Source organism: Cervus elaphus, chromosome 23 (assembly GCF_910594005.1).
Source record: "Cervus elaphus chromosome 23, mCerEla1.1, whole genome shotgun sequence".
Classification (NCBI taxonomy): domain Eukaryota; kingdom Metazoa; phylum Chordata; class Mammalia; order Artiodactyla; family Cervidae; genus Cervus; species Cervus elaphus.
The window spans coordinates 7,488,417-7,516,007 of NC_057837.1; the positions used below are offsets into that span (position 1 = coordinate 7,488,417).

Genomic DNA, 27,591 nt, shown 5'->3' on the forward strand with positions numbered 1-27,591 from the left:
AAATGCTTGTGGGAGATAGCCAGGGTGATGTAATTGAGTGAGGCCAACCTAGTTCAGGTATGAAAAAATACACTTTTGTAAATTGGAAAACAGAGGATGCTTGTCAAAAGGTGTAGCCTGTCCTCACACGTCATGTGAGGATGTGGGACCAGTATTCCCAGACCTCCTTGTTTTTCACGAGAACGAGGAAATCTGTTTCAACGCGAAATCTCTTGGTTTTGAATGTTAAAATTTAATTGAATGCGAAAATTGAAATGCAATTTGAAAAACAAAAATAGTGATACTGTTTACTGAAGAAAATCTTATCTATTGGCTAAATTCAAGAAAAAACTGTCAATTTGTGACTTCTTTGAAAAATGAAAGTATAGTCACTCAGTCGTGTCCAACTCTTTTCAACCCCATGGACTGTAGACCCCCAGGCTCCTCTGTCCATGGAATTCTCCAGGCAAGAATACTGGAGTGGGTTGCCATGCCCTTCTCCAGGGGATCTTCCTGACCCAGGGATCAAACCTGGGTATCCTGCATTGCAGGCAGATTCTTTACTCTCTGAGCCTTTTTAATGGATCTCAAAGAACTCCTAACTGAGGCCATCTGTCATCTGGTTTGAACCTGAATAGTTCTGATCTTATCTGCCACTAACTCCCCAGTTTGTCATCCTTTCCATATTCTCGTCAAGGATGAATCTTTACTGTTCCTCAAGGCAAGCTCTCTTTTCTGACCCTTTGACTTAGGCATGCTTTTCTTTTTTTCACTGTCATCCCATCTTGCTGTCCTCGAGTGATATTCTTCCTGAGCCTTTAAAACTCAACTTGGATATCTCCACTAACATCACACTTTATTGAGTGTTCTGTGTGAACCTCGAAGTACTTTTAAGTCTTTCTCATGGCATTTGTAATGTTCTTCCCTGTATTGAAGTTATTTGTGCTTTATTATTTGTGTATGCTTTATTATTCTGCTAGAATGTGGAATTCATAACTTGGCTGGATTTTATATTTCCTACATTGGTTAGTATGGCTATCATGCCTGGATTCCTGCCTAGCTACTCAAGTGAGGTCTCACTGACTTCCCTGACAGGACTAGTTTGGAATCCCAAGGCTGAAAAGAAAGGGAATTTGCTGCCGAGTTTTTCTTCTGTGGAAGTTCTGTGTAACTTGGAGGTAAGAAGAGAGGCAATGGATTGAATGTTGGCCCAATTAAAGAAGTGAGCTGTTAAGTTGGAAGGTCAGAACAGGCAGAAATCTGACGAGTGGCCTGATACTGGTTAGCCTGACATGATCAGATAGACTGTGGAGGTGGGCAGATCAGCAGGCTGGCTGGTTTCAGTTTAGAGTCTCTCAGAAGCATCGCTTGCGTGGGGTTCCTCTAGCTCTCAGGCTGTATATCGTTAAAGTCCCTTCATGAACCCAAAGGTATTTTTTTCTCATCATCTTGATTATAATTTTAATTTAAATGATGATTTCTGTGGAAATTTGCTTGCTTGCTCTTTCTTTTGCAGCATGGTCTCCTACTAACATTTTTGTTTTATTTTTAGAGAAAATATTCATTTGAATTTGTATATACACAGCTGGAGTAAAACCAAGCTGACTTTAACTAGCATCCTCAGAATAGAAGAGGTGAACTGGCAGTAGGGCCCTTGTTGTGGGATCACCAGCCAACTTATTGACACTCTTGGTAGCTTTTATTTGGTAGCCTGCCTATAGGTATTAAAATGCAATCCCTATCAAGCTACCAATGGTATTTATCACAGAGCTAGAATAAATAATTTCACAATTTGTATGGAAATACAAAAAACCTCAAATAACCAAAGCAATCTTGAGAAAGAAGAATGGAACTGGAAGAATCAACCTGCCTGACTTCAGGCTATACTACAAAGCAACAGTCATCAAGACAGTATGGTGCTGGCACAAAGACAGAAATATAGATCAATGGAACAAAATAGAAAGCCCAGAGATAAATCCACGCACATATGGACACCTTATCATTGACAAAGGAGGCAAGAATATACAATAGAGAAAAGACAATCTATTTAACAAGTGGTGCTGGGAAAACTGGTCAACCATTTGTAAAAGAATGAAACTAGAACACTTTCTAACACCATACACAAAAATAAACTCAAAATGGATTAAAGATCTGAATGTAAGACCAGAAACTATAAAACTCCTAGAGGAAAACATAGGCAAAACACTCTCGGATGTAAATCATAGCAGGATCGTTTATGACCCACCTCCCAGAGTAATGGAAATAAAAGCAAAAATAAACGAATGGGATCTGATTAAACTTAAAAGCTTTTGCACAATGAAGGAAACTATAAGCGAGGTGGAAAGACAGCCTTCAGAACAGGAGAAAATAACAGCAAATGAAGCAACTGACAAAGAATTAGTCTCAAAAATATACAAGCAACTCCTGCAGCTCAATTCTAGAAAAATAAACGACCCAGTCAAAAAATGGGCCGAAGAACTAAACAGACAGTTCTCCAAAGAAGACATACAGATGGCTAACAAACACATGAAAAGATGCTCAACATCACTGATTATCAGAGAAATGCAAATCAAAACCACAATGAGGTACCATCTCACGCCGGTCAGAATGGCTATTATCCAAAAGTCTACAAGCAATAAATGCTGGAGAGGGTGTGGAGAAAAGGGAACCCTCTTACACTGTTGGTGGGAATGCAAACTAGTACAGCCACTATGGAGAACAGTGTGGAGATTCCTTAAAAAACTGGAAATAGAACTGCCATACGACCCAGCAATTCCACTGCTGGGCATACATACCGAGGAAACCAGAATTGAAAGAGACACGCTCACCCCATTGTTCATCACAGCACTGTTTATAATGGCCAGGACATGGAAGCAACCTAGATGTCTAGTGGCAGACGAATGGATAAGAAAGCTGTGATACATATACACAATGGAATATTACTCAGCCATTAAAAAGAATGCATTTGAATCAGTTCTAATGAGGTGGATGAAACTGGAGCCTATTATACAGAGTGAAGTAAGCCAGAAAGAAAAACACCACTACAGTATACTAACACATATATATGGAATTTAGAAAGATGCTAACAATGACCCTATATGCGAGACAGCAAAAGAGACACAGATGTAAGGAACAGTCTTTTGGACTCTGTGGGAGAAGGTGAGGGTGGGATGATTTGAGAGAATGGCATTGAAACGTGTATATTATCATATGTGAAACAGATCGCCAGTCCAGGTTGGATACATGAGACAGGGTGCTCAGGGCTGGTGCACTGGGATGACACTGAGGGATGGGATGAGGAGGGAGGTGGGAGGGGGGCTCAGGATGGGGGACAACATGTCCACCCATGGCTGATTCATGTTAATGTATGGCAAAAACCACCACAATATTGTAAAGTAATTAGCCTCCAATAAAAATAAAAATAAATAAACAAAATAAACAGCCTGTTGTGTAATACAAAAAAAATTACAGAGGATATTAATATGAGGGAACATAAGAATTTGAAGTTTTCTGGGCACTTCAAGTGAGTATCTTCTAGCATCTTAGTCTTCTGAGTTCCCCGTGATGGTCCCCTAGTGTGTTTGAGGTAGACTTTAGATAATTTGGCAGTTCCAGGGGGAAAAGTGATGAGACAGTTTTGTTCAATATATTTAAAAAGTTTGAAATGTAAAGTATAATTACGATTTTTATGAAAATTCTATCATTATTAATAATTATAGTCTTAAAGGTTATGCTTTTAAAACAAGGGGAATGTTTGTCAGTTTATTTTAATTAAAATTCAGTTAACATAGTTTGTTGCTCCTAAAGCATCTTAATGTCATTAGTGATGTAAATTTGATTAAATTTGCTTTTGTTGTTTACTATAACATGGCATCATATTCTTACCTCAGAAGATGGATCATTATCTCTAAAGTGGTTTATTGATGCCTCAAGAAAGAGGTGGAAATAGTAACACAAATTCCAAAACTCAGAGTAAGTTTATAAATTTAAATGGTAAACTGAATCCCAGTACAAATAAAGTAGGTATTGGGACAAATGAATCAGCAAGTTTGATGATTTTGCATAAATGAAAGAGAAAGAGAAAATACAAATAAAATGCATGATTAATATCTGCAAATTTGATTTTATTATGTGGTTCTCTAACCCCTGGTGTGTTGTGTGTTATGAAACTTTGTAATTTATAGCAGGAGATCACTGAAGCCATTGTATTATTTTCAAAGTATGGTAACCACTTTTTTCTAGGGAGAAAGTAGGTAATGCTTTTGGAGGGGAGTGAAATTAATGCTTTTTGCAACTAAAGGGAGTGACAGGATCTCAATAGCAGACACTTCATTCAGAGTTGGACACCTTAAAATAATAATAGGTAAATGAGAACCTGTATATCTTGGTGGTAAAGAGCATGGCTGTCTGGGTTCATATCCCAGGTTTGTTTAATATTTACCAGTTATGTGTACTTGATCAAACAGCCTTCTTTTTGTATACCTCAGCTTTCTTATCTACATGGAGAGAATAGTGGTAATATGTACTACGTAGATTTGTTACGAGGATTATAGGAGGTAATATTTGTAAGCATTAGAACAACACTTGGCACATAGTAAATTCTATACAAGTATTAATTAAATAATTCAGAACTAAATGAAAATGTCTGTTAGAGGAAAGTGTTTTTATATAGATGAGATTATGAGTCATACAAATATAAATTGAACATTTATCAACAATTTTATTAACTCTGGTTCAAAGGAGAATTTAAAGAACCACACTTACTTACATTCACAGTAAGGAACTCTGAAGTGGAATTTATAAGTAAATGCAAATTGTCCATAGGACAGTATCAGTTGCATTCACGAGAACATAATTCATTTGCATTTCCACAGACAAGGATTATTTGCGTTTTTTCTGTTTTCTACAACTTGCGTGGGTGTGTGCATAGTTGCTCAGTCATGTCTGACTCTTTGCAACCCTATGGCTCCTCTGTCCGTGAAATTTTCCAGGTAAGAATACTGGAATTGCACTCCAGGGACTGAACCTGTGTGTCTTGGGTCTCCTGCATTGGCAGTCGGATTATTTATCACTAGTGTCACCTGGGAATACAGAATTATAGAATAGCTCAAAGACAAGGAAAGGTAGAGATTATTTGAGAGGGAGAGATCATTAGTGATCTCTAGGGCCTGGTAGTGATCTCCACTGAGCCAGAGCCCCAAATGACCGTCAGTTGAGGCACAATAAGAGTAGATTTTTAATCTCAAAATTCTGAGTATACTCTCTGAAGCTGAGTTAGAGGTTCAGGCTTCTTTATTTGGAAGGTGCTTGCTGGGTTGGAAATCTTTCTTCTTGACTCCTTATTTCAAGCAGAGATTCACTCTTGGGCTGGAAGCGCCTTTGTAAGTCCTCTCTTCTCCCTGTTTGGTGTGCCTCTCCCGTGGGGACTTCTCAGGCAGTTGGAACCCTCTTCTTGAGCCCCTGTGGACTATGTGCTCTGCTGTCTTGTTCTACTTCCTTTCTTGTAGGAATCCATTGTATAGTGTGGCATGTGGGTATTTTGTGGGTATTTTGGAACTTCATTGGCTGGCTTCTTTGGGAAACTTAAAATTTCTTCAAACTGGATTCTCTAAGACTAAGATCCCTTTCCCATTACTTCTGGTCCTTCTTCCTTCTGTTACACCTTTTATGTACGCTTCAGTTCCATTTCAATCCTTTGATATATCCCTCTTCAAAACTCCTAACTTCTCCATCTCTCTCTCCCTTGCTAAACTTTTTCCTTCCTACTTCAGCTACTCAGCTCATATAGCACTGGAACTTTAGGCCCCTTGTTCCTCACAGGGGACTCTCAAGGAACTCAGGGGCCCTCGAAAGCAACTGTTAATACTTGAGGCTCAAAAGGAAGAAAAGGTAATTGAAAACAGACTGAATGTTTTGTTCCTCAGACAGGCTTTGGGCACATCCAGGCAGCTGCTTGATATTTCCTGTCATTTTCTCACCTAAAATTTAGTCCACAGCATCCTTAAGATTACATATCTGGGCAAATGAAAAATCTTCAAAGTTTCCTCCACAAATAATGGTAAAAAACATTAACTCTCATATTGAACGGATGACATTAACTTGTTCTTCTGCCAGAAGCAAAATTTGGATAAAAATATTAAGGGGAGAAAAGACCAGAGTATATTGCTGTATATACCTGACTCATGGCTAAAATTTTAGAGTGAAAGCTGTAGAATCTCTGTGTGGATGTCTGTATGTATGTTTATGTATTGATATGTGTGCATGTTATATGCATGTGATATTTTTCTACTTTCAGATGGTATTATCAGAATAATTCATAAAATCCTATTAAGGAACTCTATGCAAGTTGGCTTTTTGAAGATAAATTAACATTATATAAATAAAATATTCCTAGTACTCTTAGAAATATAAAAACTAGCCCAAAACCTTTTCATATTTTCATGACTTGGGTAAATTTTTGGTAAATAAGACTAGTTTAATACTGTTGGCTTAAAAAAAGTTTGACTTCTGAGTTATAAGCAGCAAATACAAAAACTGAGCATACATTTTTGTTGTACTGGGCTTACTAGTCAAATAAGCTTATGTTTTATCTACTATGTATTTAGATTATAAATATTATAAATTCAACCCAAGACCAAATGTACAAGTAAAGATGTAGTAAAAATGAATTGCTTGCCATTTATGATATCTTGAATATCAAGCATAGCATTAAAAGAAGATCCATATGTTTAACGTTTTTAGGTTTTTGCTTTGCAAAGCTTGCCTAACATGCATGTGCTATAAAAATAGTTAACAGGGTAATAACTTGAAATGATGGCCAGCTTTGTTTTATGTTATAATATGTCTGTATAAAAATAGTTTCCAAAGACTTTTCAGTACCTTGTAACCTTAAGTAAGTATACTTAAGTATAGATGTTTATTAAAAATCTTGATTATTTTCAAGTAAAATAAGTTATTGAAATACTAATTACTGAACATAACTTCAAGTTTATATACTTTGGTTTCTTTTAATGTAGTATAGAGAAGCTAAATATATTTGAATATGTTAATAAGTGTTCTTTTGCCATATTGAAAGATTGTACCATTAAAAAACATGTCTCTAGAAATCAAAAGATGCTATATGCATGAAATTTGCTAGTCTGCTACAGAATGCTGAAAGCGAAAGTTGCTCAATTGTGTTCGACTCTTTGCGAGTCCGGGGACTATACAGTCCATGGAAATCTCCAGGTCAGGACACTGAAGTGTGGGTAGCCATTCCCTTCTCCAGGGGATCTTCCCAACCCAGGGATTGAACCCAGGTCTCCCGCATTGCAGGCGGATTTTTTTTTTTTTACCAGCTGAGCCACAAGGGAAGCCCAAGGATACTGGAGTGGGTAACCTATCCCTTCCCCAGTGGATCGTCCAACCCAGGAATTGAACCAGGGTCTCCTGTATTGCAGACGGATTCTTTACCAACTGAGATACCAGGGAAGCCCTTGCTGCAGAATGCTGGCATGTGACAATCTGCAATCGTTTACTTCTTAGTCTTTTCTGTAAAGTGAAGAGTACTGATTAAAAATAATAAAGAAGAGAAACAACTCTATGCAAAATTTGTGAGGAATGGAAGATTTTTGTTGCTGTTGTTAAGGGAAAGGAGAGTCATTTTATTCTAATTTGAAATAAATGGTTAGTTCAGAATGAGAAAGAGGAAAAACACAGGAGAAAACTTGAATAGAGTTACAGATGGTTTTCAGAAGAGGAATTTTATCTGTGATCAAATTAGTTAAGATTGACTGAATTTGTTTTTTTTGTTTTAAATAAGCCTAATAATGTACTGATGCAAAATTAGAGTTGTTAAAATAGCAAAGTTTTCTTGGATAATTAGTCTGTTCTTAATAAGAGATCATAGAAAGGTCATTATCTTTTAAGTTATCTGCTTAGAAACAAGAATTCTGTGTCTTATCAAAATAATTTCCTGTGTGCTTGTTTTTATTCGTTTATAAGAACTTAAGGATTGTTTCATAGTGATCTATGATCCTATTTATTCAAGTGTTCAAGCCTTTTGACATTTTTGACAACTTCCCAAAGTCAAATTCTAAACGAAATTGTCAACTCTAATTGAGCTGATGTTTCCCACAGGGGCCTTGGAAAATCTCAGAGGGTTTGTTTTTTCACCTAATAAGAAAGAAACATAGGTGGCTCTGCGGTGCTGTGGATAGCGCATTGGACCTCTATATTGTAAAGTAATTATCCTCCAACTAATAAAAATAAATGGGAAAAAAAAATAAATGCATCAAATTGTATACTTAAAAAAAAAGAAACATTAAAAAATAATTTGGTTTATTTGATGTCTTAAGTTGCACGTGACACATTGTCAAATAAGAAATACTTAACTTTCTCTACCTTTTATTTGTGTGGGTAAAAGTTATTAATAGATATTTCAGAAGTTGTGTGAAGTTCATAGAAATTTGCCAATACCCTTTTTATCCATCATATGTCCTGTTGTAATTTTGTGAGCTTTTTTGTAATTTGAGTTTTTTTAAATCAAAGTGTAGTTGATTTACAATGCCATGTTAATTTCTGCTGTACAGCAAAGTTTTCCAGTTTTATATATATATATGTATGTATATTTCCTTTTTCCCCTTCATGGACCACTGCCTTGTCATGGTGAAGGGGCTTGCATAACTCAATGAAGCTATGAACCATGTTGTGTAGGGCCACCCAAGCACCCAAGATGGGTGGGTCATCGCCGAGAGTTCTGACAAAACTCTGGAGGAGGGAATGGCAAACCACCCCAGGATACTTGCTGTGAGAACCTCATGAACTGTATATAAGAAAAAAAGATATGATACTGAAAGATAAGTCCCCCAGGTCTGAAGGTGTCCAGTATGCTCCTGGGGAAGAGTGAACGAGAACTACTAATATTCCCAGAAAGAATGAGGTGGCTGGGCCAAAGCGGAAATGATGCTCAGTTGTGTATGTGTCTGGTGATGAAAGTAAAATCCCCTGCTGCAACCAACAGTATTGCTTAGGAACCTGAAATGTTAGGTCCACAAGTCAAGGTAAATTGGAATTGGTCAAGCAGGATATGGTAAGAGTAAACATCAGCATCTTAGCAATCAGTGAACTAAAATGAATGGGAAAGGGCAAATTTAATTCAGATGACCTTTATATCTACTACTATGGGCAAGAATCCCATAGAAGGAATGGAGTAGCCCTCATAATCAACAAAAGAGTCTGAAATGCAGTACATGGGTGCAGCCTTAACAATGACAGAATGATCTTGGTTTATTTCCAAGGCAAGCCATTCAGCATCACAGTAATCCAAATCTGTGCCCCTACCACCAATGCCAAAGAAGCTGAAGTTGATCAGTTCTATGAAGACCTAGAAGACTTCCTAGAACTAACACCAACTAACTACCTAGAACTAACTGTTCATCTTTGGGGATTGGAATACAATATATATAAACCTATGGCTGATTCATGTTGAGGTTTGACAGAAAACAGCAAAATTCTGTAAAGCAATTATCCTTCAGTAAAAAAAAAAAAAAAAGTAGGAAGTCAAGAGATACCTGGAGTAACAGGCAAGTTTGGCCTTGGAGAACAAAATTAAGCAGGGCAAAGGCTAACTGAATTCTGCCAAGAGAATGCATTGGTCATAGCAAGCACCCTTTTCAACAACACAAGAGATGAGTTTACACATGGACATCACCAAATAGCCAATACCGAAATCAAATTGATTTCATTCTTTGTAGCTGAAAATGGAGAAGCATATGCAGTCAGCAAAAAACAAGACCTGGAGCTGGCTGTGGCTCAGATCATCATTTCTCCTAGCAAAATTCAGGCTTAAACTAAAGAAAGCGGGGAAAACCACTAAGCCAGCCAGGTGTGACTTAAATCAAAATCCCTATGACTATTCAGTGGAGGTAATGAATAGATTCAAGGGATTAGAACTTGTAAACAGTGTGCCTGAAGAACTGTGGACAGAGGTCATAATATTGTACAGGAGGCAGTGAACAAGACCCAAAGGAAAAAAAAAAAACAAGAAGGCCACATGGTTATCTGAGGAGGCCTTACAAATAGCTAAAGAAAGAAGAGAAGCAAAAAGCAATGGAGAAGGGGAAAGGTATATTGAACTAATTTGAACTAAATACAGATTTCCAAAAAACAGCACAGAGAGGCAAGACGACCTTCTTCAGTGAACAGTGTATAAACTAGAAGAAAACAACAGAAGGGGAAAGACTAGAGATCTCCTCAGGAAAATTGGAGATACCAAGGGAACACTTTGCCCAAAGATGGGTACAATAAAGGACATAAATTGTAGAGACATAGTAGATGCTGATGAGATCAAGGAGAGATGGAAGGAGTACATGGAAGAACGGTACAAAAAAGATCCAAATGAACTGGATTACTATGATGGTGTGATCAGTCAGCCAGAGCCAGGCATTCTGGAGACTGAAGTCAAGTGGGCCTTAGGAAGCAGTGCTGTTAATAAAGCTAGTGGATGTAACATAATTCCAGTAGAACTATTCAAAATTTTGAACTGTGGTGTTGGAGAAGACTCTTGAGAGTACCTCAGACTGCACGGAAATCCAACCAGTCCATCCTAAAGGAAATCAGTCCTGAATATTCATTGGAAGGACTGATGCTGAAGCTGAAGCTCCAGTACTTTGGCCACCTGATGTGAAGAGCTGACTCATTGGAAAAGACCCTGATGCTGTAAAAGATTGAAGGCGGGAGGAGAAGGGGACGACAGAGGATGAGATGGTTGGATGGCATCACCGACTCTATGGACATGAGTTTGAGCAAGCTCTGGGAGTTGATGAAGAACAGGGAATCCTGGTGTGCTGCAGCCCATGGGGTCACAAAGAGTTGGACACTGTTGAGTGACCAACCAACAACAACAATTTAAAACCCTTAAGGATGATGCCATCAAAGTGTTGCACTCAATATGTCAGCAAATCTGGAAGATTCCACAGTGGCCGCAGGATTGGTAAAGGTCAATCCTCATCCCAGTTCCCAAGGAGGGTAATACTAAACAATGTGCTAACCATTGGACAGTTGCACTCATCTCCCATGCTAGTAAAGTCATGCTTAAAATCTTGCACGCTTGGCTTCAGTGCTATTTGAGTCAAGAACTTCTAGATGTCCAACCTGGGTTTAGAAAAGGAAGAGGAACCAGAGATCAAATTGCCAGCATTTGCTGGGTCGTAGAAAAAGCTAGGGAATTCCAGAAAAACGTCTACCTCTGCTTCATCGACTACATCAAAGCTTTTGACTGGGTGAATTATAATAAGCTGTGTAAAGCTCTTAAAGAGATGGGAATACTAGACCATCTTACTTGTCTCCTGAGAAACCTGTTTGTGGGTTAAGAAGCAACAGTCAGAACCCTGTATGGAACAACTGATTGGTTCAAAATTGAGAAAGGAGTATGACAGGGCTGTCTGCTGTCACCCTGTTTGTTGATACACTGAGCACATCATGAGAAATGCTGGGCTGGATGAGTTACAAGCTGGAATCAAGATAGGTGGGAGAATCATCAACAACCTCAGATATGCAGATGATACCAACCTGATGTCAGAAAGTGAAGAGGAACTGAAGAGCCCCTTGATGAGGGTGAAGGAGGAGAGTAAAGAGCCAGCTTAAAACTAAATATTAAAAAAACTAAGATCATGGCATCTGGCCCCATTACTTCATGGCAAATAGAGGGGGAAAAGGTGGAAGTACAGACAGACTTCCTCTTCTTGGCTCTAAAATCACTGTGGATGGTGACTGCAGCCGTGAAATCAGACGACGATTGCTTCTTGGCAGGAAAGCTATGACAAACCTAGACAGTGTGTTGAAAAGCAGAGACATTACTCTGCTGACAAAGGTCCATATAGTCAAGGCTATGGTCTTTCCAGTTGTCACATATGGTTGTGAGAGCTAGAACATAAAGGAGGCAGAGTGCTGAAGAACTGATGCTTTTAAACTGTGGTGCTGGATAAGACTCCTGAAAGTCCGTGGACAGCAAGGGAATCAAACTAGTCCATCCTAAAGAAAATCAGTCCTAAACATTCATTGGAGGGACTGATGCTGAAGCTGAAACTCCAATATTTTGGTCAACGGATGCGAAGAACTGACTCATTGGAAAAGTCCCTGTTGCTGGGATAGATTGAGGGCAGAAAGAGAAGAGGACATCGGAGGATGAGATGGCTGGATGTCATCACCAATGCAACGAACATGAACTTCGGCAAGCTTCAGGAGACGGTGAGGGACAGAGAGGCCTGGAATGCTGCAGTCCATGGGATCACAAAGGGTTGGACACAACTGGGTGACTGAACAACAGCATATTCTTTTTCATATCCTTTCCCATTTTGGTTTGTAACAGGATATTGAATATAGTTCCCTGTGCTGAATGTAGTAAGACCGTGTTGTTTATCCATTCTATATGTAATAGTTTGCCTCTGCTAATCCCAAACCCATAGTCCTTCTCTCCCTATTTTGAGTTATTTGAACATTGTATGTCATAGAAATAAATATTCCCATATCAATTATATAAAATTTTTATAATAAAGTCTCCTCAGACCTTTGACGATGACCGTTTTAAGTCTTTTATCATCCACAGATAATTTTTGTTTTACTGTGATTCTTCCCTGAAAACTCTTGTAGTCAGTTATAGGCAAAAGTGCTTTGTCTTAAAAAAAAAAGTGGCTGTTTCAGAAATCCACGAAAAGAACTATGACAAGTACTTTGGAGTGCAGCTTCTGAGGGCACTATTGCTTAAATAACTTTGAGACTATACCTCTGGATCGAGTAAGGATTTCTAGTACTAATGGAGAAGCTGACTGGTTAAAAAAGCCAAAAAAAATACTGACCCAAGGTCTAGCAGAACAAAAATCCATTACATGAAGAAAAAAAGAGTATAGTATAAAGAATGTTTAGTAGAACAGAACAGAGAACTGGGAAATAGATCTCAGTATATAAGATTCGTTAATATAGATATCGAGTTAATGAAGTAAAAGTGAGTTTGTTGTAGTTGTTCTAATACATTAAATAATGCCAGCGGGAAGAAAGAATCAGTTACACGGGACTGAATGAACTAACAAAGAATGATTTTGATTTTTATGGTTATTGCTTTGTAACATTGCTGGTTCTTTAATGTTTTAGTTAAGGAACTCCTTTTTATCTTTTCTCAAGCTGTCTATAACTCATGGCGCTTTAGTTGATTATACTTTTGTAAATAAAAATGAAACTTTTGTCTTTTCTCCCTACTTGATCGCTCCAGAATTCAGAGTCTCTACAGAGTATTCTTATTTTCATGACAGTGACATTATTTGTATAAGTTTAATAGGAATCTGTTTTCCTTGTAACAGGACATAATTGGAAAAATTAGTTGTATAGACTTTGGCTGGAATATTGTATTTGAGAATAAGAATCTCAAAGATGTAGATCTCATGTTATAAGACAGTTTTAAGGAACTAAGATTTGTTTTATAGAGCTAATGCTTACAAAGCCCTTTGGAGAAACCAGCCTGGTACATGGTTTATAGAGTTCTCAGCTTTACAGATGAGTAAGAAAGGTCACTTCCTGGGAATCCCAGGAACTGTAGGATATTCTGGGAGATGAGATTGAGAAGAGATGAATTTACCCAAATTTGTAGGCATTACAGGTTAAATTTGGTGGTAAGTTCTTATATTGGCTTCCAATCTTTGTTCAGTTCAGTTCACTCACTCAGTCATGTCCACCTCTGTGACCACATGGACTGTAGCATGCCAGGCTTCCCTATCCATCACCAACTCCCAGAGCTTGCTCAGACTCATGTCCATCAAGTCAATGATGCCATCCAACCATCTCATCCTCTGTTGTCCCTGTCTCTTCCTGCCTTCAATCTTGCCTAGCATCAAGGTCTTTTTTAATGAGTCATTTCTTCCCATCGGGTGGCCAAAGTACTGGAGCTTCAGCTTCAGCATCAGTTCTTCCAATGAATATTCAGGACTGATTTCCTTTAGGATCAACTGGATTGATCTCCTTGCAGTCCAAGGGACTCTCAAGAGTCTTCTCCAACACCACAGTTCAAAAGCATCAGTTTTTCAGCACTCAGCTTTCTTTCTAGTCCAACTCTCACATCCATACATGACTACTGAGAAAACCATAGATTTGACTAGATGGACCTTTGTTGGCAAAGTAATGTCTCTGCTTTTTAATATGCTGTCTAGGTTGGTCATAGCTTTTTTTCCCAAGGAGCAGCTGTCTTTTAATTTCATGGCTGCAGTTACCATCTGCAGTGATTTTGGAGCCCAAGAAAATAAAGTCTGTCGCTGTTTCCATTGTTTCCCCATCTATTTGCCACCTCCTAGCCTTGAGAGGATTTCAGAAGTCTAATTTGAGATTCTTTATGAAAAGTTCCCACAAAGCAAACCTGAAAGGCCTGAGTGGTCAGTGATCATTCTTGCTGCACTTAGGTAAATAATCAGGCTAAGTCTAATGAGACGAGACTTATTTTGTAAACAAGAATAAAAATGGGGGGTGGGGGCCAGGTTGACTGTACAGAAATATTTTATGTTTCAATGGAAAACTATAGTGTATCCTTGTGGGTTATTAAATTCCAGTCTTGTTGATCATCTTGCTTATGCTCTCAATTTTCTAGTTTCTTCCAGTGTCTGGCTACAACTCTCCAAAATATTTCCAATTTTTCTACCCTCCTCCTTATTTGGCCTCATTGAGAACTAAATCTGCCCCTTTCCTGGAGCCCTGGAAGCTGAAGCTGGTGACCTGATATAAACTTCAAAGAAATCACCACAACAGATCATGCATGTTGTACAACTTTCATGCTTGCTATTGTGAGGGCCATTCAGAAAGTCTGCTGAAACACCCGATGCCATCACTAAGGATATTCAAACTGCAAAAGATGATTCAAGCCCATCATCTGGGTATCTTCTTAACTTTCTTCCCTTTGGACTCAGAAACTAGTTTTATCATATGCGCCAATCAATAATCTTTGCTTTTCTTTTTCTTTTCATAGAAATTCCCCTCATTAAATGCCTGACTGCTTGTGCCACCTCGCAAATATCCTCTACTTAACCAAACCTTAACTAATAGTTCAGATGGTCCTTAAAGGACAAAAGGCAACCTAATGACAAATGGACTTACTTTGTTCAAAGAAGAATGTCTCTTTCTTCAGATAAGAGCAGGGACTGACAAAGACTCTCTTCTTTAACTAAACTTCAATCAGGTTCCTTGACTAAACAGGGCTTCCTTCCCTGGTGGCTCAGACAGTGAAGAATCCGCCTGCAATGCAGGAGACCCAGTTTAGATCCCTGGGTTGGGAAGACCCCTTGGAGTTGGGAATGGATACCCACTCCAGTATTCTTGCCTGGAGAATTCCATGGACAGAGAAGCCTGGTGGGCTACAGTTATGGGGTCAGAAGTAGTCGGACACGACTGAGTGACTAACACAAGTCAGGTTCCTTCAAACCCTTTTTTCTAGACTCCATCCTTGCCAAACTTACACTGTTCAACTTTCATAAGAATCCTGCTTTATCAATCTAGAGAGAATTTTCCATCCTTGATATCTGGTCACCCTTCATGTCTAGTAAAATTCTGTTCCTCTCGCCCCCCACCCAATACCTACCCTAGGTGATATCTGACTACCTGACAATTCTTCAGCAAGAATTGTGCTTGTTTAACCAAAATCTTTCCCCATCCCCATAGTTTCCTCTTAGTGATAGTAATTTTCTTCCCACTGATCCCCACTCTGCTTCTTGGCCATAAATCTCCACTTGTCTTTGCTGATTGGGAATTGAGCCCAGTTCTGTACTGAGATCTCTTTTCCCTTATTGTGGTAGTTCCCATATAAAACCTGTGTTTTTGTTTAACATGCGTAATATCAATAGAATACAGTCTGGAAGAGCAGCTAGTCTCATATGTGCACACTGAACAGATATTTCAGCTTTCAGTTGGTTAAAGCCTGTGAGGAACACGATGTAAGTCAGTGCTTTGTGTACATAAAGAGTGTCTGTGCAGGAACAATGCTTGACAATTTTCTGTCCTGTTTATTACTGAAAACCCAGGATATGGGAAAAGACACATTGGAATCAGCACTGATGGAACACAGCTGGGTGAAAACGAAGGTAGTATGTTGCTGTTAAATATTCAAATAAAAGATGAGGCCTGTAGTGGTAATTTATAGTGTTGCATTTACAGAGAACAGTTGGTAGTCAAAAATAGCCATTTGGTTTTGGTTTATTGTTGGAGGAAATACTGATAGTTATTGATACTATCAAATTTTAGTTTTTTAGTACATTTAGGCCTTTTTGATATACTATGAGAAGAGTTGGGCAGCAGGTGTACTGGCTATGAGGAAAAAAGATGCTCATGTGAATTTTAAAAAGAAAGAGAGATAAAAATATTCCTTCATGATGCTGATAATTCTGATAAGACCATTTTGAGTAACTTATTGAATGACATGTCATAGCAGTGTATATATTAAAGATGTTGAATTATTTGAAACTTTAGGCTTAAAATATCCCATTTTACAGTTTGCAGTTGAGAGATTAGGATTTCTTTTAAGAAAACTGAACTGTGGTATAAATGGTTTAAACTTTGGTGTTTTCTAATATAATTCTTGTTTTGGGAAAAATACATGATTTATTTCTATATATGTTTTAAAGTCACATTACAATACATGCAGTATTATAGACATAATGCTTCATAAGAAAATGAAATACTTTTTAGAACTAAATGCAGCTAGATTAAGAATCTGTTTACCCTGTCTCCCAAATTGAAACAGTCCTATCTTTCTGCTTTCATTTGTGATATGCTTATCAATTAAATGCCTGATGGAGCTTTGAAACTCATCATCAGTGAGAAGTCCTTATAATATCTAGGTTCTCAATAGTCCAAATACCCAGAATTTTCTGACAAAACTACCAAATATTAATATTTATTATCATCCAATGATCTTTAATTGGGAATTAGGACTTTCTAGTTTGGTAAAAGTGGTAAGAATAGAAGCTTGTTGGTCATGGAACTCAGGGTCTTGTGACTTAAAGTCTTTGTCATTGGGCCAGGCATTGAAGGATTAGTAAGAGCACAAACAAAAATTGTTCTCTTTCTCTGATAAGGAATCAGGATAGTAATAAATCAGGGTAATAATAAATATTGAAAACATTTAAAAACTATTGTGGCATTTTGAATATAGATGCTTAAATAATATTTGTCACCTTGGTAAAACCTTTGTTAAAAAAGGAAATGTATATTGAGAGCTTCAGTTCAGTTCAGTCACTCAGTCGTGTCTGACTGTGACCCCATGGCCTGCAGCACGCCAGGCCTCCCTGTCCATCACCAACTCCCAGAGTTTACTCAAACTCATGTCCATTGAGTCAGTGATGTCATCCAACCATCTCATCCTCTGCTGTCCCCTTCTCCTCCTGCCTTCAATCTTTCCCAGCATCAGGGTCTTTTCCAGTGAGTCAGTTCTTTGCATCCAGTGGCCAAAGTATTGGAGCTTCAGCATCAGTCCTTCCAATGAATATTCAGGAGTGATTTCCTTTAGGATGGACTGGTTGGATCTCCTTGCAGTCCACGGGACTCCCAAGTCTTCTCCAATACCATAGTTCAAAAGCATCAGTTATTTGGCACTCAGCTTTCTTTATAGTCTAACTCTCACATCCATACATGAATACTAGAAAAACCATAGCTTTGACTAGACAGACCTTTGTTGGCAAAATAATGTCTCTGCTTTTTAATATGCTGTCTAGGTTGGTCATAACTTTTCTTCCAAGGAGCAAGTGTCTTTTAATTTCATGGCTGCAGTCCCCATCTGCAGTGATTCTGGAGCCCCCAAAAATAAAGTCTGTCACTGTTTCCACTGTTTCCCCATCTATTTGCCATGAAGTGATGGGACCAGATGCCATGATCTTAGTTTTCTGAATGAAAAACTGAGAACTTACAGTGGATCAAATATTATTCAAACATTCTAAGTTCTAAGTAATGAGCTCATGTTCACTGTAAAGGAGCCAGTAATTTATGAACTGAGACATGACGAAAATAGATAACTTACCTAAGGTCACCCAGTTGTTAATTGGTAGAACCAAGCTTTGAACAGTCTGGTAGAAAAGTCTAAGCTCTTCCTCTTTACCTGACTTAGGAAAACAGCACTCTAGGATTCCCTGAGGTGGTCAAGTCTGCTGTAAGGGTTTTTTATTTTGAAGTCTTCTGAAATATTTGTTGTTTTAACATACAGTTCTCCCACATTATTTTCCTACTTATTATTTTTAGTATTACTACCGCCACCAAGGGTCTTCCCTGGCAGCTCGGTGGTAAAGAATCTGCCTGCCAGTGCAGGAGATGCAGGAGACACAGGTTCAGTCTCTGAGTTGGGACGATCCCCTGAGGAAGGAAATGGCAACCCATTCCAGTATTCTTGCCTGAAAAATTCCACGGACAGTGGAGCCTGGTGGTGTCGCAAAGAGTCAGATGTGACTGAGTGACTGAGCATGCATGCATACCACCACCAATGAATAATTCATTAGAATCCTTTAAGGAGAGAAGTGGCTGCAAAGAAGGGGATGCTTTGGAGATGAAGAGAGGAAAGATCACTTTTATGGCCACAGATTGATTACCTTAGTCTTGGCCAACTTCTTCTTTGGTTATTGGAACCCAAAGATGATTTAAGTGGCTTGTAACCTACCACCTCTGATCCACCACATCCCTCAAAATTTCCTGCTTATTTGACAGTGTCTTTGTGAATCAATAGCATTACCTCCCCCTTGAAACACTTGCACGTATTCATAAATAGTTAAAAACACTTGAGTTTATAAATCATCTTTCCTAAAAATATATTAGAAAACTTTTTATATATAGCAATTCCATGTATTTTAAAACATTGACTTTATATAGCTTTGTTTAATATATTTTAATATTATTATTTGTTTAAAATACATGAAAATACAGATTATAGTAACATTAAAAATATATCAGGTTTTAGAAGGTAATGTTTGGCTTGTTTTAAATATACCAGCATGCTGACTGGTGTGTGCAGGACAGAGCCTTTTCTCTTTTAAATCTAGCAGTGCCCTCTAGAGGGAAAGGTTTACAGAATTTGATAAAGGAGATGTTTCACACCGCCCTGTGTTCTTGATCCCCTGCCATTCCAAGGGACAGCTTGTTACACAGCAAAGAGCAGAACCTACATTTTTTTGTTCTGAGTAAATGTTGTTTTCAAGGATGCTGTTTAGGTGACTTGAACAAAATAGAAACAAACTTGTTCATTATTTTGTAGGTAGTTTGCACATTTTTTTCTCATATTCTTGTGAAACCAGCTGTAAATAATTATATCTTAAAATTCATATCTTTATAATGTTAATAGCAAGAATTGAACGTTTTGTTGACCAATATAATTGGGCTAAATTTACTGAATGCCTATTATATATATGATACTGCATTTTGTATTGAGGAGTACTTGATAATTCGGGAACAGACCACATTCCTGGTAATAGTTACACATTTATTTCCACTTGTCTAATGTGTCAGAGTGTGACACATATTGGCTCTTATATTAAAATTGTCTATATTAAGTTAACTAAGAATATTACTATTAAAAAAATAATATTACTATTAATATACATCCCTTCTTTCTTACAGAAGAAAATACTCAGGAACCATCACAGGTGAAGAAAAGTTTGAGTGAGAAAGTTTCTCTGTATAGAGGTGACATCACATTGCTAGAGGTGGATGCTATAGTCAATGCGGGTGAGTAATTGATATTTTGTGATGTGTTTGTTATACTGTTGCCCTAAATCTGGATTTGCGTCTTGGGGGGTATTAGGCCAAAAGATACAACCAAGCCAAAACTTGAGAGAAAGAAAGATTTATTACTTACAGCAAGTAAGAAGAACACTGGGGATCTTTTCCAAAGCAGTGTTTCCCAGAATAGTAAGATTGGGGAATTTTTATGCTAAGGGTACTTGCATACTCATGAAGGGGCTTGAGCAGAGAAGAATTCTGCTTAGAGCTGGGGCAAAGGTTGACAGAGCCCAAGTTTTAGTTGGTTGAAGTCAGAAAAGGTCATTATCATCTTTCCATGCTCCATCTGGATGGGGGTCTTTGTTCCTGCCTAACTCACACGAATTGTTATCTGTATCCCTTAAGGAGGAACTAGGACTCTGTTTTACTGCTAAACTGTTGTTTCTTGACTGTTTCTCCTTTGTTCCTGCATTCCTTCACTTCCGGTAAGATCAGTAATTACTGAGATGTGTTCAAGGGTGTGTTCATTGTTCAAGATGTGTTCATTGTTACCCAGGCTTAGATCACAAAGTGACTTAGGCCAGAAATGACTTCTTTAAAATCAAGAAAGCCATGCCTGATTCTCTTTCTCTGGGGACCCTGTACCCCATCTGCTTGCAATACAAAATATTTATTGTTTAAAAATATTTTTTCATAAATAGGAATATAAGTATTTAAGAAAAAATACCCTTCCAGAGATAGAAATGTCATGTATTAAAGACATTGAGATTTGTTTTATGTATGTGCTGCAGTTAATGTGCTAACTCTACATGGTATCCATGCTAAGTTGTAACTAGGGTACTGGACCCCTGAAAAAGTAACAGGTTGTTGCAGAAAGTTCCTTGGAAAGAACTTTAGCAGCTGTATTATTGTTGATTTAATGCTTCAGTTAATAGTTGGTCAACATAAAAGCAAGTTCATTAAGCTTTTCCTTCTTTTGACTTTGTAAAGAGATAAGTTTGATCTACACCAGACAGAAGTAAAATATAAAGAAATTATTTCTGTAGTTTCCAAACTCAGTTGCTTGGTTTCAGCTATTCATGTTTGTTTTTAATGGTTTATTTTATGATTAATGATCTTATAATTTGGGGTTTCAAACATTGGGAAAATAACAATTAATGTTAAATTTTAATTTTAGTTTATTTTATAGTGGTCTGTATCTTTTATATATTTTACCATGTAACTGTATCTCAAGAAATACGTTATGTTTGTGATTCTATAAAAATAAATATCAGTAATTGGATATTTCTTAATTTTAATTTGTGTTCTGTAAAGTTAGGCTCTTTGCAAGTTAAAAGGTTTAAAAACAAATGCAGACTTAGGTAAAGAGAAGCATTATTCAAAAAGATTATTACAACAAGGGGTGGAGAATTATCTCAGTAGGAGGAGAAAGAATACTGCGATAGGAAGAACCGCTTTGACTATGAGATAAGCAAGCATCTCAAAGTTCAAGCAGAAAAGGACATTTTTTTTACAGAGAGGCATGAACATTGGATGTGGGTGGCATGATTGGACAGTTGGTCAGGGAACATTTTTCCTTGAGGCATCTTATTTTGGAAGGGGTCATTAAAGAGGGGTTGTTTACCTTCCATTGCTCAAGGGTAGGTCAGAGTTCAGGGGCTTGGAGGAAGGAAAGAAGCCTGAATAAAGTTTGGTCAAGTCTGGTTAATAGGCATTGATCAACCATTCTGGCTGATGGGTACAAATAGTTCAGCCAATCATTTATGAGACAAAGAGTGGGAATTTGGAGAGTCTGTGCCTTGGTCTTGTCATAGGATACAAGGGGTCATTGGGAGTTTTATCTCAGTCCTATGGGGAAGACTGGCTCTTTGTAGTAAGCTGTTTTCCAGAACACAGAAGGGTGGGGGTTGATTTCTTGACAGACCTTGCTTTCCAGGAATACAGAAGTTAGTTAGCACTCAGTGTTGTCTCAGGGTTCACTCTGGTGACGTTTAAAGTCAAACGACACAGTAGGAACGGTCCTTGGTGTGTGCCCTACATTCCATAAACGTGAGCTTTAATTTAAAGAAATTAATTATTTAATTAAGAAATATATATACATTGGGACTTCCCTGGTGGCTGAGACAGTAAAGAATCTGCCTGCAATGTGAGAGACCTGGATTTGATCCCTGGGTCTGGAAGATCCCCTGGAGAAGAAAATAGGCAACCCACTCCAGTATTGTTGCCTGGAGAATTCCATGGACAGAGGAGCCTGGCAGGCTTATAGTCCATCAGGTCGCAAAGACTTGGACACGGCTGAGCGACTAACAGTTTCATAGTATCTGTACATCACTGGATCTCCTCTATATTGTTGTAATTTCCAGTCATTGATCCCAGTTCTGCCATATGGAGTACAGTTGTTGACATTTATTTCCTTCTTAAATGCCTTAAGACTACTCCCATGAGTTTTCTCTTTCTTGTTATTAACATAACATTGAATTTGCCTTGATAGCATACTTAATAATGCTAGTAAATATGGTTTTCTTTGAGTTTTGTTAACTGTATACTCATTTATCTCTCCGTTGAGGCTATAGACTGGTGTTTTTTCCACTTCTGGTGTAATTTCTCAAAGTAGTGTCTTGTCCTTATGATCTTAATAAACACCTCGTCCTCTGTATTTGTTACATTGAACTACACAATTGAGTTTATAGCATCTTTGACCCATAGCACATTCAACAATGGGGACTTGACACAGTGAACACAATTTGGCTTATTTAAGAAAAACAATTTATTTGATCAAGAAATAAAAATAATTTTAGTGAAATAAAATGGTGCTAAAGAGAAAGCATCATTAACAGGAAAACATCCCGTTACTCTTTGGATGCTTTGTCCTTGCTTGTGTAATTTTTTCATAGCTGTCACATAGTGTACAAGAGTTTGACAAATTTATACAAAGGCAGGCAGCAACTCCAAAAACCATTTGGCACTGTTGGCCTACCTCTGGCTGAGGTAATTATAGTTTGGCCGTGTTCTGCATCTCCCAAGGACAGCCTCGTCAGGAAGTTCTTAGGCACATGGAAAGAGCTGCCAAAGGTGCAGTGTAATGACTTTATTTACAGCTTTCTGCTGTGCTGCTTGTTTGCCTGGTGTGTCAGGAGAGGAACAGCTGTTAACGTTCAGGTGAACAAGGCGGCATGGCAGGAAACTCAGGAGCTGCCTCTGGTGAGAGGGGAGTGGGAGGCGGTGTGCCCAGCCAAGCTGCCAAAGCAGCCGCGTCATCACTTTCCGCTGTGTAAAGTTCTCTTCCCATGTCTGCGTTAGTGCATTGGAACGCCTGGTTGTCGTGAATGAAAGGATTTGATATTTAGAATTTTTCCCAACCAAATGCTTTCCAAACTTCAGTCTTGCAGTTCAGTTGCAGTTCAGTCGCTCAGTCGTATCCGACTCTTTGTGATCCCATGGATGCCAGACTTTCCTGTTGATCACCAACTCCCAGAGTTTACTCAGACTCATGTCCATTGAGTCAGTGATGCCATCCAACCATCTCATCCTCTGTTGTCCCCTTCTCTGCCTGCCTTTAGTCTTTCCCAGCATCAGGATCTTTTCCAATGAGTCAGTTCTTTGCATCAGGTGGCCAAAGTGTTGGAGTTTCAGCTTCAGCATTAGTCCTTCCAGTGAATATTTAGGCCTGATTTCCTTCAGGATTGACTGGTTTGATCTCATTGCAGACCAAGGGACTCTCAAGAGTCTTCTCCAACATCACAGTTCAAAAGCATCAACTGTTCAGCTCTCAGCTTTCCTTATAGTCCAACTCACATCCCTACACGACTACTGGAAAAACTATAGCTTTGACTGGACGGACCTTTGTTGGCAAAGCAATGTCTCTGTTTTTTAATAAGCTATCTAGTTTGGTCATAACTTTTCTTCCAAGGAGCAAGTGTCTTTTAATTTCATGGTTGCGGTCACCATCTGCAGTGATTTGCTAGCCCCCCAAAATAAAATCTCTCAGTGTTTACATTATTTCCCCATCTATTTGCCATGAAGTGATGGGACTGGATTCCATGATCTTAGTTTTCTGCATGTTGAGTTTTAAGCCAACTTTTTCACTCTCCTCTTTCAATTTCATCAAAAGGCTCTTTAGTTCTTCTTCACTCTCTGCCATAAGGGTGGAGTCATCTGCATATCTGAGGTTATTGATATTTCTTCTGGCAGTCTTGATTCCAGCTTGTGCTTCTTCCAAGCCCAGTGTTTCTCATGATGTACTCTGCATATAAGTTAAATAAGAGTTAAATAAGCAGGGTGACAATATACAGCCTTGACGTACTCCTTTTCCTATTTGAGAACCAGTCTGTTGTTCCATGTCCAGTTCTAACTGTTGCTTCCTGACCTGCATACAGGTTTTTCAAGAGGCAGGTCAGGTGGTCTGGTATTCCCTTCTCTGTCAGAATTTTCCATAGTTTATTGTGATCCACACAGTCAAAGGCTTTGGCATAGTCAATAAAGTAGAAGTAGGTATGTTTATGGAACTCTCTTGCTTTTTCTATGATCCAGCAGATGTTGGCAATTTGATCTCTGGTTCCTCTGCCTTTTCTAAATCCACCTTGAACATCTGGAAGTTCATGGTTCACATACTGTTAAAGTCTGGCTTGGAGAATTTTGAGCATTACTTTGCTAGCGTGTGAGATGAGTACAATTGTGAGGCAGTTTGAGCATTCTTTGGCATTGCCTTTCTTGGGGATTGGAATGAAAACTGACCTTTTCCAGTCCTGTGGCCACTGCTGAGTTTTCCAAATTTGCTGGCATATTGAGTGTAGTGCTTTCACAGCATCATCCTTCAGGATTCGAAATAGTTCAACTGGAATTCCATCACCTCCACTCTTTGTTCATAGTGATGCTTCCTAAGGCCCATTTGACTTCACATTCCAGGATGTCTGGCTCTCGGTGAGTGATAACACCATCATGATTATCTGGGTGGTGAAGATCTTTTTTGTATAGTTCTTCTGTGTATTCTTACCACCTCTTCTTAATATCTTCTGCTTCTGTTAGGTCCCTACCATTTCTGTCCTTTATTGTGCCCATCTTTGCATGAAATGTTCCCTGGGTATCTCTAATTTTTTTGAAGAGATCTCTAGTCTTTCCTATTCTATCATTTTCCTCTATTTAACTTTAATCTTAGAGTTCTTTAAATGTGACCCAGGATGAGCTGCCTAAATCTTATATTCTTCTCTGCAGCAAATAATGCATATTTGTTTGTTTGTTTGTTTGTTTTTTTGGTTTGGTGTATTTTATTTTATTTTATTTTATTTTTTTTTCAGTTAGCAGTAGGTTTGATTTTATTTATTTTTTTCAGTTTTATTTATTTATTTACTTCACAGTATTGTATTGGTTTTGCCATATATTGACTTGAATCCTCCATGGGTGTACATGTGTCCCCATCCTGAATCCCCCTCGCACCTCCCTCCCCACCCCCTCCCTCAGGGTCATTCCGGTGCCCCAGCCCCAGGCACCCTGTCTCATGCATCAAACCTGGACTGGCGATTCGTTTCACATATGATAGTTTACATGTTTCAACGCCATTCTCCCATATCATCCCATCCTTGCTCTCTCCCACAGAGTCCAAAGGACTATTCTATACATCTGTTTCTCTTTTGCTGTCTCACATACAGGATTATCGTTACCATCTTTCTAAATTCCATAAAATGTGTTAGCATACTGTATTGGTTAGTATACTGTATTTCTGGCTTACTTTACTCTGTATAATAGGCTCCAGTTTCGTCCACCTTGTTAGAACTGATTCAGATGTATTCTTTTCAATATCTGAGTAATATTCCATGGTGTATATGTACCACAGCTTTCTTATTAATTCGTCTGCTGATGGACATCTAGGTTGCTTCCATGTCCTGGCTATTATTTTAATAGAGTGGATTTTGTAGGTCATGGGGACCATAGGAAGGAACAGAAGGTTTTGATTCAGGCAGACCAGGTTCCAGTTCAGGCTCTCACACCCAGGGCTACTGTTTGTTTAAACTTTTTATATTGAAAAAATTGTAGGAAATTGCAAAAATAGTACAGAGTCTTGTGTAAGTCCTATAGCTATAGTACAATATCAAAACCAATGTCAATTGACATTGGTGCACTACTATTAACTGGACTATATAGCTTATTCAAATTTCAGCAGTTTTCACCTGCATTCATGTGTGTGTGTGTGTGTGTGTGTAGTTCTATGTAAATTTTACCCATGTATATATTCTTGTAACCACCACCACCACCACCATACAAAACTCTTCTATTTCATAATAAAATAACTCCCTCCTGCTGCCCTTTGTAGTGGAATCCACCTACCTGCCCCCTCTCTGTTCTCCATCTCTTTATTTTTATCATTTTAAGAATGTTATATAAATGGAATCATATAGCACGTAACCTTTTAAAAAATGTTTTATTTGATATTGTAGTTAGTTGTTAATCAGTTAACAATGCTGTGATAATTTCAGATGCACAGCAAAATGACTCAGCCATATATATACATGTATCCATTCTCCCTCAAACTTACCTCTCATCCAGGCTGCCGCTAACATTGATCAGAGTTCCCTGTGCTATATCATAGATCCTTGTTGGTATCCATTTTAAATATACCTGTGTGTACATATAACCTTTTGAAACTGACTTTTTTTTTTTTTTTTTTTGCTGAGCATAAAGCCCTTGAGGTTCATTCCGGTTGTTGCATGTATCAGTTCGGTCCTTGCTGTTGCTGAGCAGCGAGTCCATTGCCTTGATATACCAAAGTTTGTTCAGCTTTTCACCCGTTGAAGGGCATTTGAGTTCCCCTCAGTATTTTTTGTAAACAATAGAGCTTCTGTACAATTTTTTTTTTTTTTTTGGTATGTAACAGCGTATATAATGAGACATTTCTGTGACTAGGTCCCTGTATAATTTTGTACTAAAAGTGTTGGTCAGAGTTTGGGTCTTTGTTAGAGCCTGGGAAAGAATACGTCGGTTTACTTTCTGGTTCAGTATTATTAGACACAATTTTAGTTGTACCACAATCACAGAAAAATATTTCATAGGAGATGTGATATTTATTCATTTGTGGATTGTGGAGTGTATAATGGAAAAATGGTTAACTTTCCATCTCTAATGGGTTGGCTTTGGTCACAAGATGAATTTGGTTTGCCATAAAAAGAATTTTTAAAGTAGCAAGTGAGGAAAAGGTTGTTTTGTTTACTTTAGTAATAAATTTTCCTTCCCCCAACATGATGATAAGGAGAGATACATTTACATTGTAGTTAATCATAGAGGTCTTGATGTCAGATCAATCATTATTTTAAATATGCCTTTTTAACTTCTGGGCCAAATGACCAGTAAATTATTTACCTTTCCGAGCCTTAGTTTGTTAATTGGTACAATGGAGATCATAACAGGGCCTACTTCATAGGGCTGCTGTGAAAATCAAAAGAGGTGATATTAATACATAGAAAGTTCCTGCATCAGTGCTTAGCATATAGACATTCAGTAAACAGTAGCAGAATTTTACTGCTTATTTCTAATATCAGAAAAGTGATTTTTTCTGTCAGTGTCACAGGGTAAATTATGCATGTACTTCAGATCTTACGCACAGACAGACATATAACCACCTGAAGGGGCTTGTACTACATTCTATACCTGCAGCTGTTATACCGTCTTGTGTACTGAATTGTGTCCAGGAAAAGCCCATTTTTTTAAAGATAAAAGCTAAGTTTCTACAATGTTGTTGGTAATTACTATGAACTAGTGATGAAGGGAAAATAATTGTTTTTGTTTACTTTAGTGATGTGTTTTTACTGCATTAATTGTGAATGTCATAATCGTGACAGAAGTCAAGCTTCTGACATATGATTGGGTAGGTAACCATTTAATCCTTGGTCATAACTTAATATAGTGTATCTGAAT

The 27,591-nt window shown here is 38.1% G+C and overlaps 1 protein-coding gene across 4 annotated transcripts in view; it reads left to right on the forward strand.

The window, feature by feature from the left end:
• MACROD2 (mono-ADP ribosylhydrolase 2) overlaps nt 1–27,591 on the forward strand; it is a 2,147,232-nt gene that overhangs the window by 71,885 nt on the left and 2,047,756 nt on the right. For all 4 annotated transcript variants that reach the window (XM_043882748.1, XM_043882750.1, XM_043882749.1 and 1 more), the window contains exon 3: nt 19,585–19,692. In XM_043882748.1, coding sequence (XP_043738683.1) covers nt 19,585–19,692 — 108 coding nt within the window. The remainder of the gene's footprint in view (nt 1–19,584; nt 19,693–27,591) is intronic.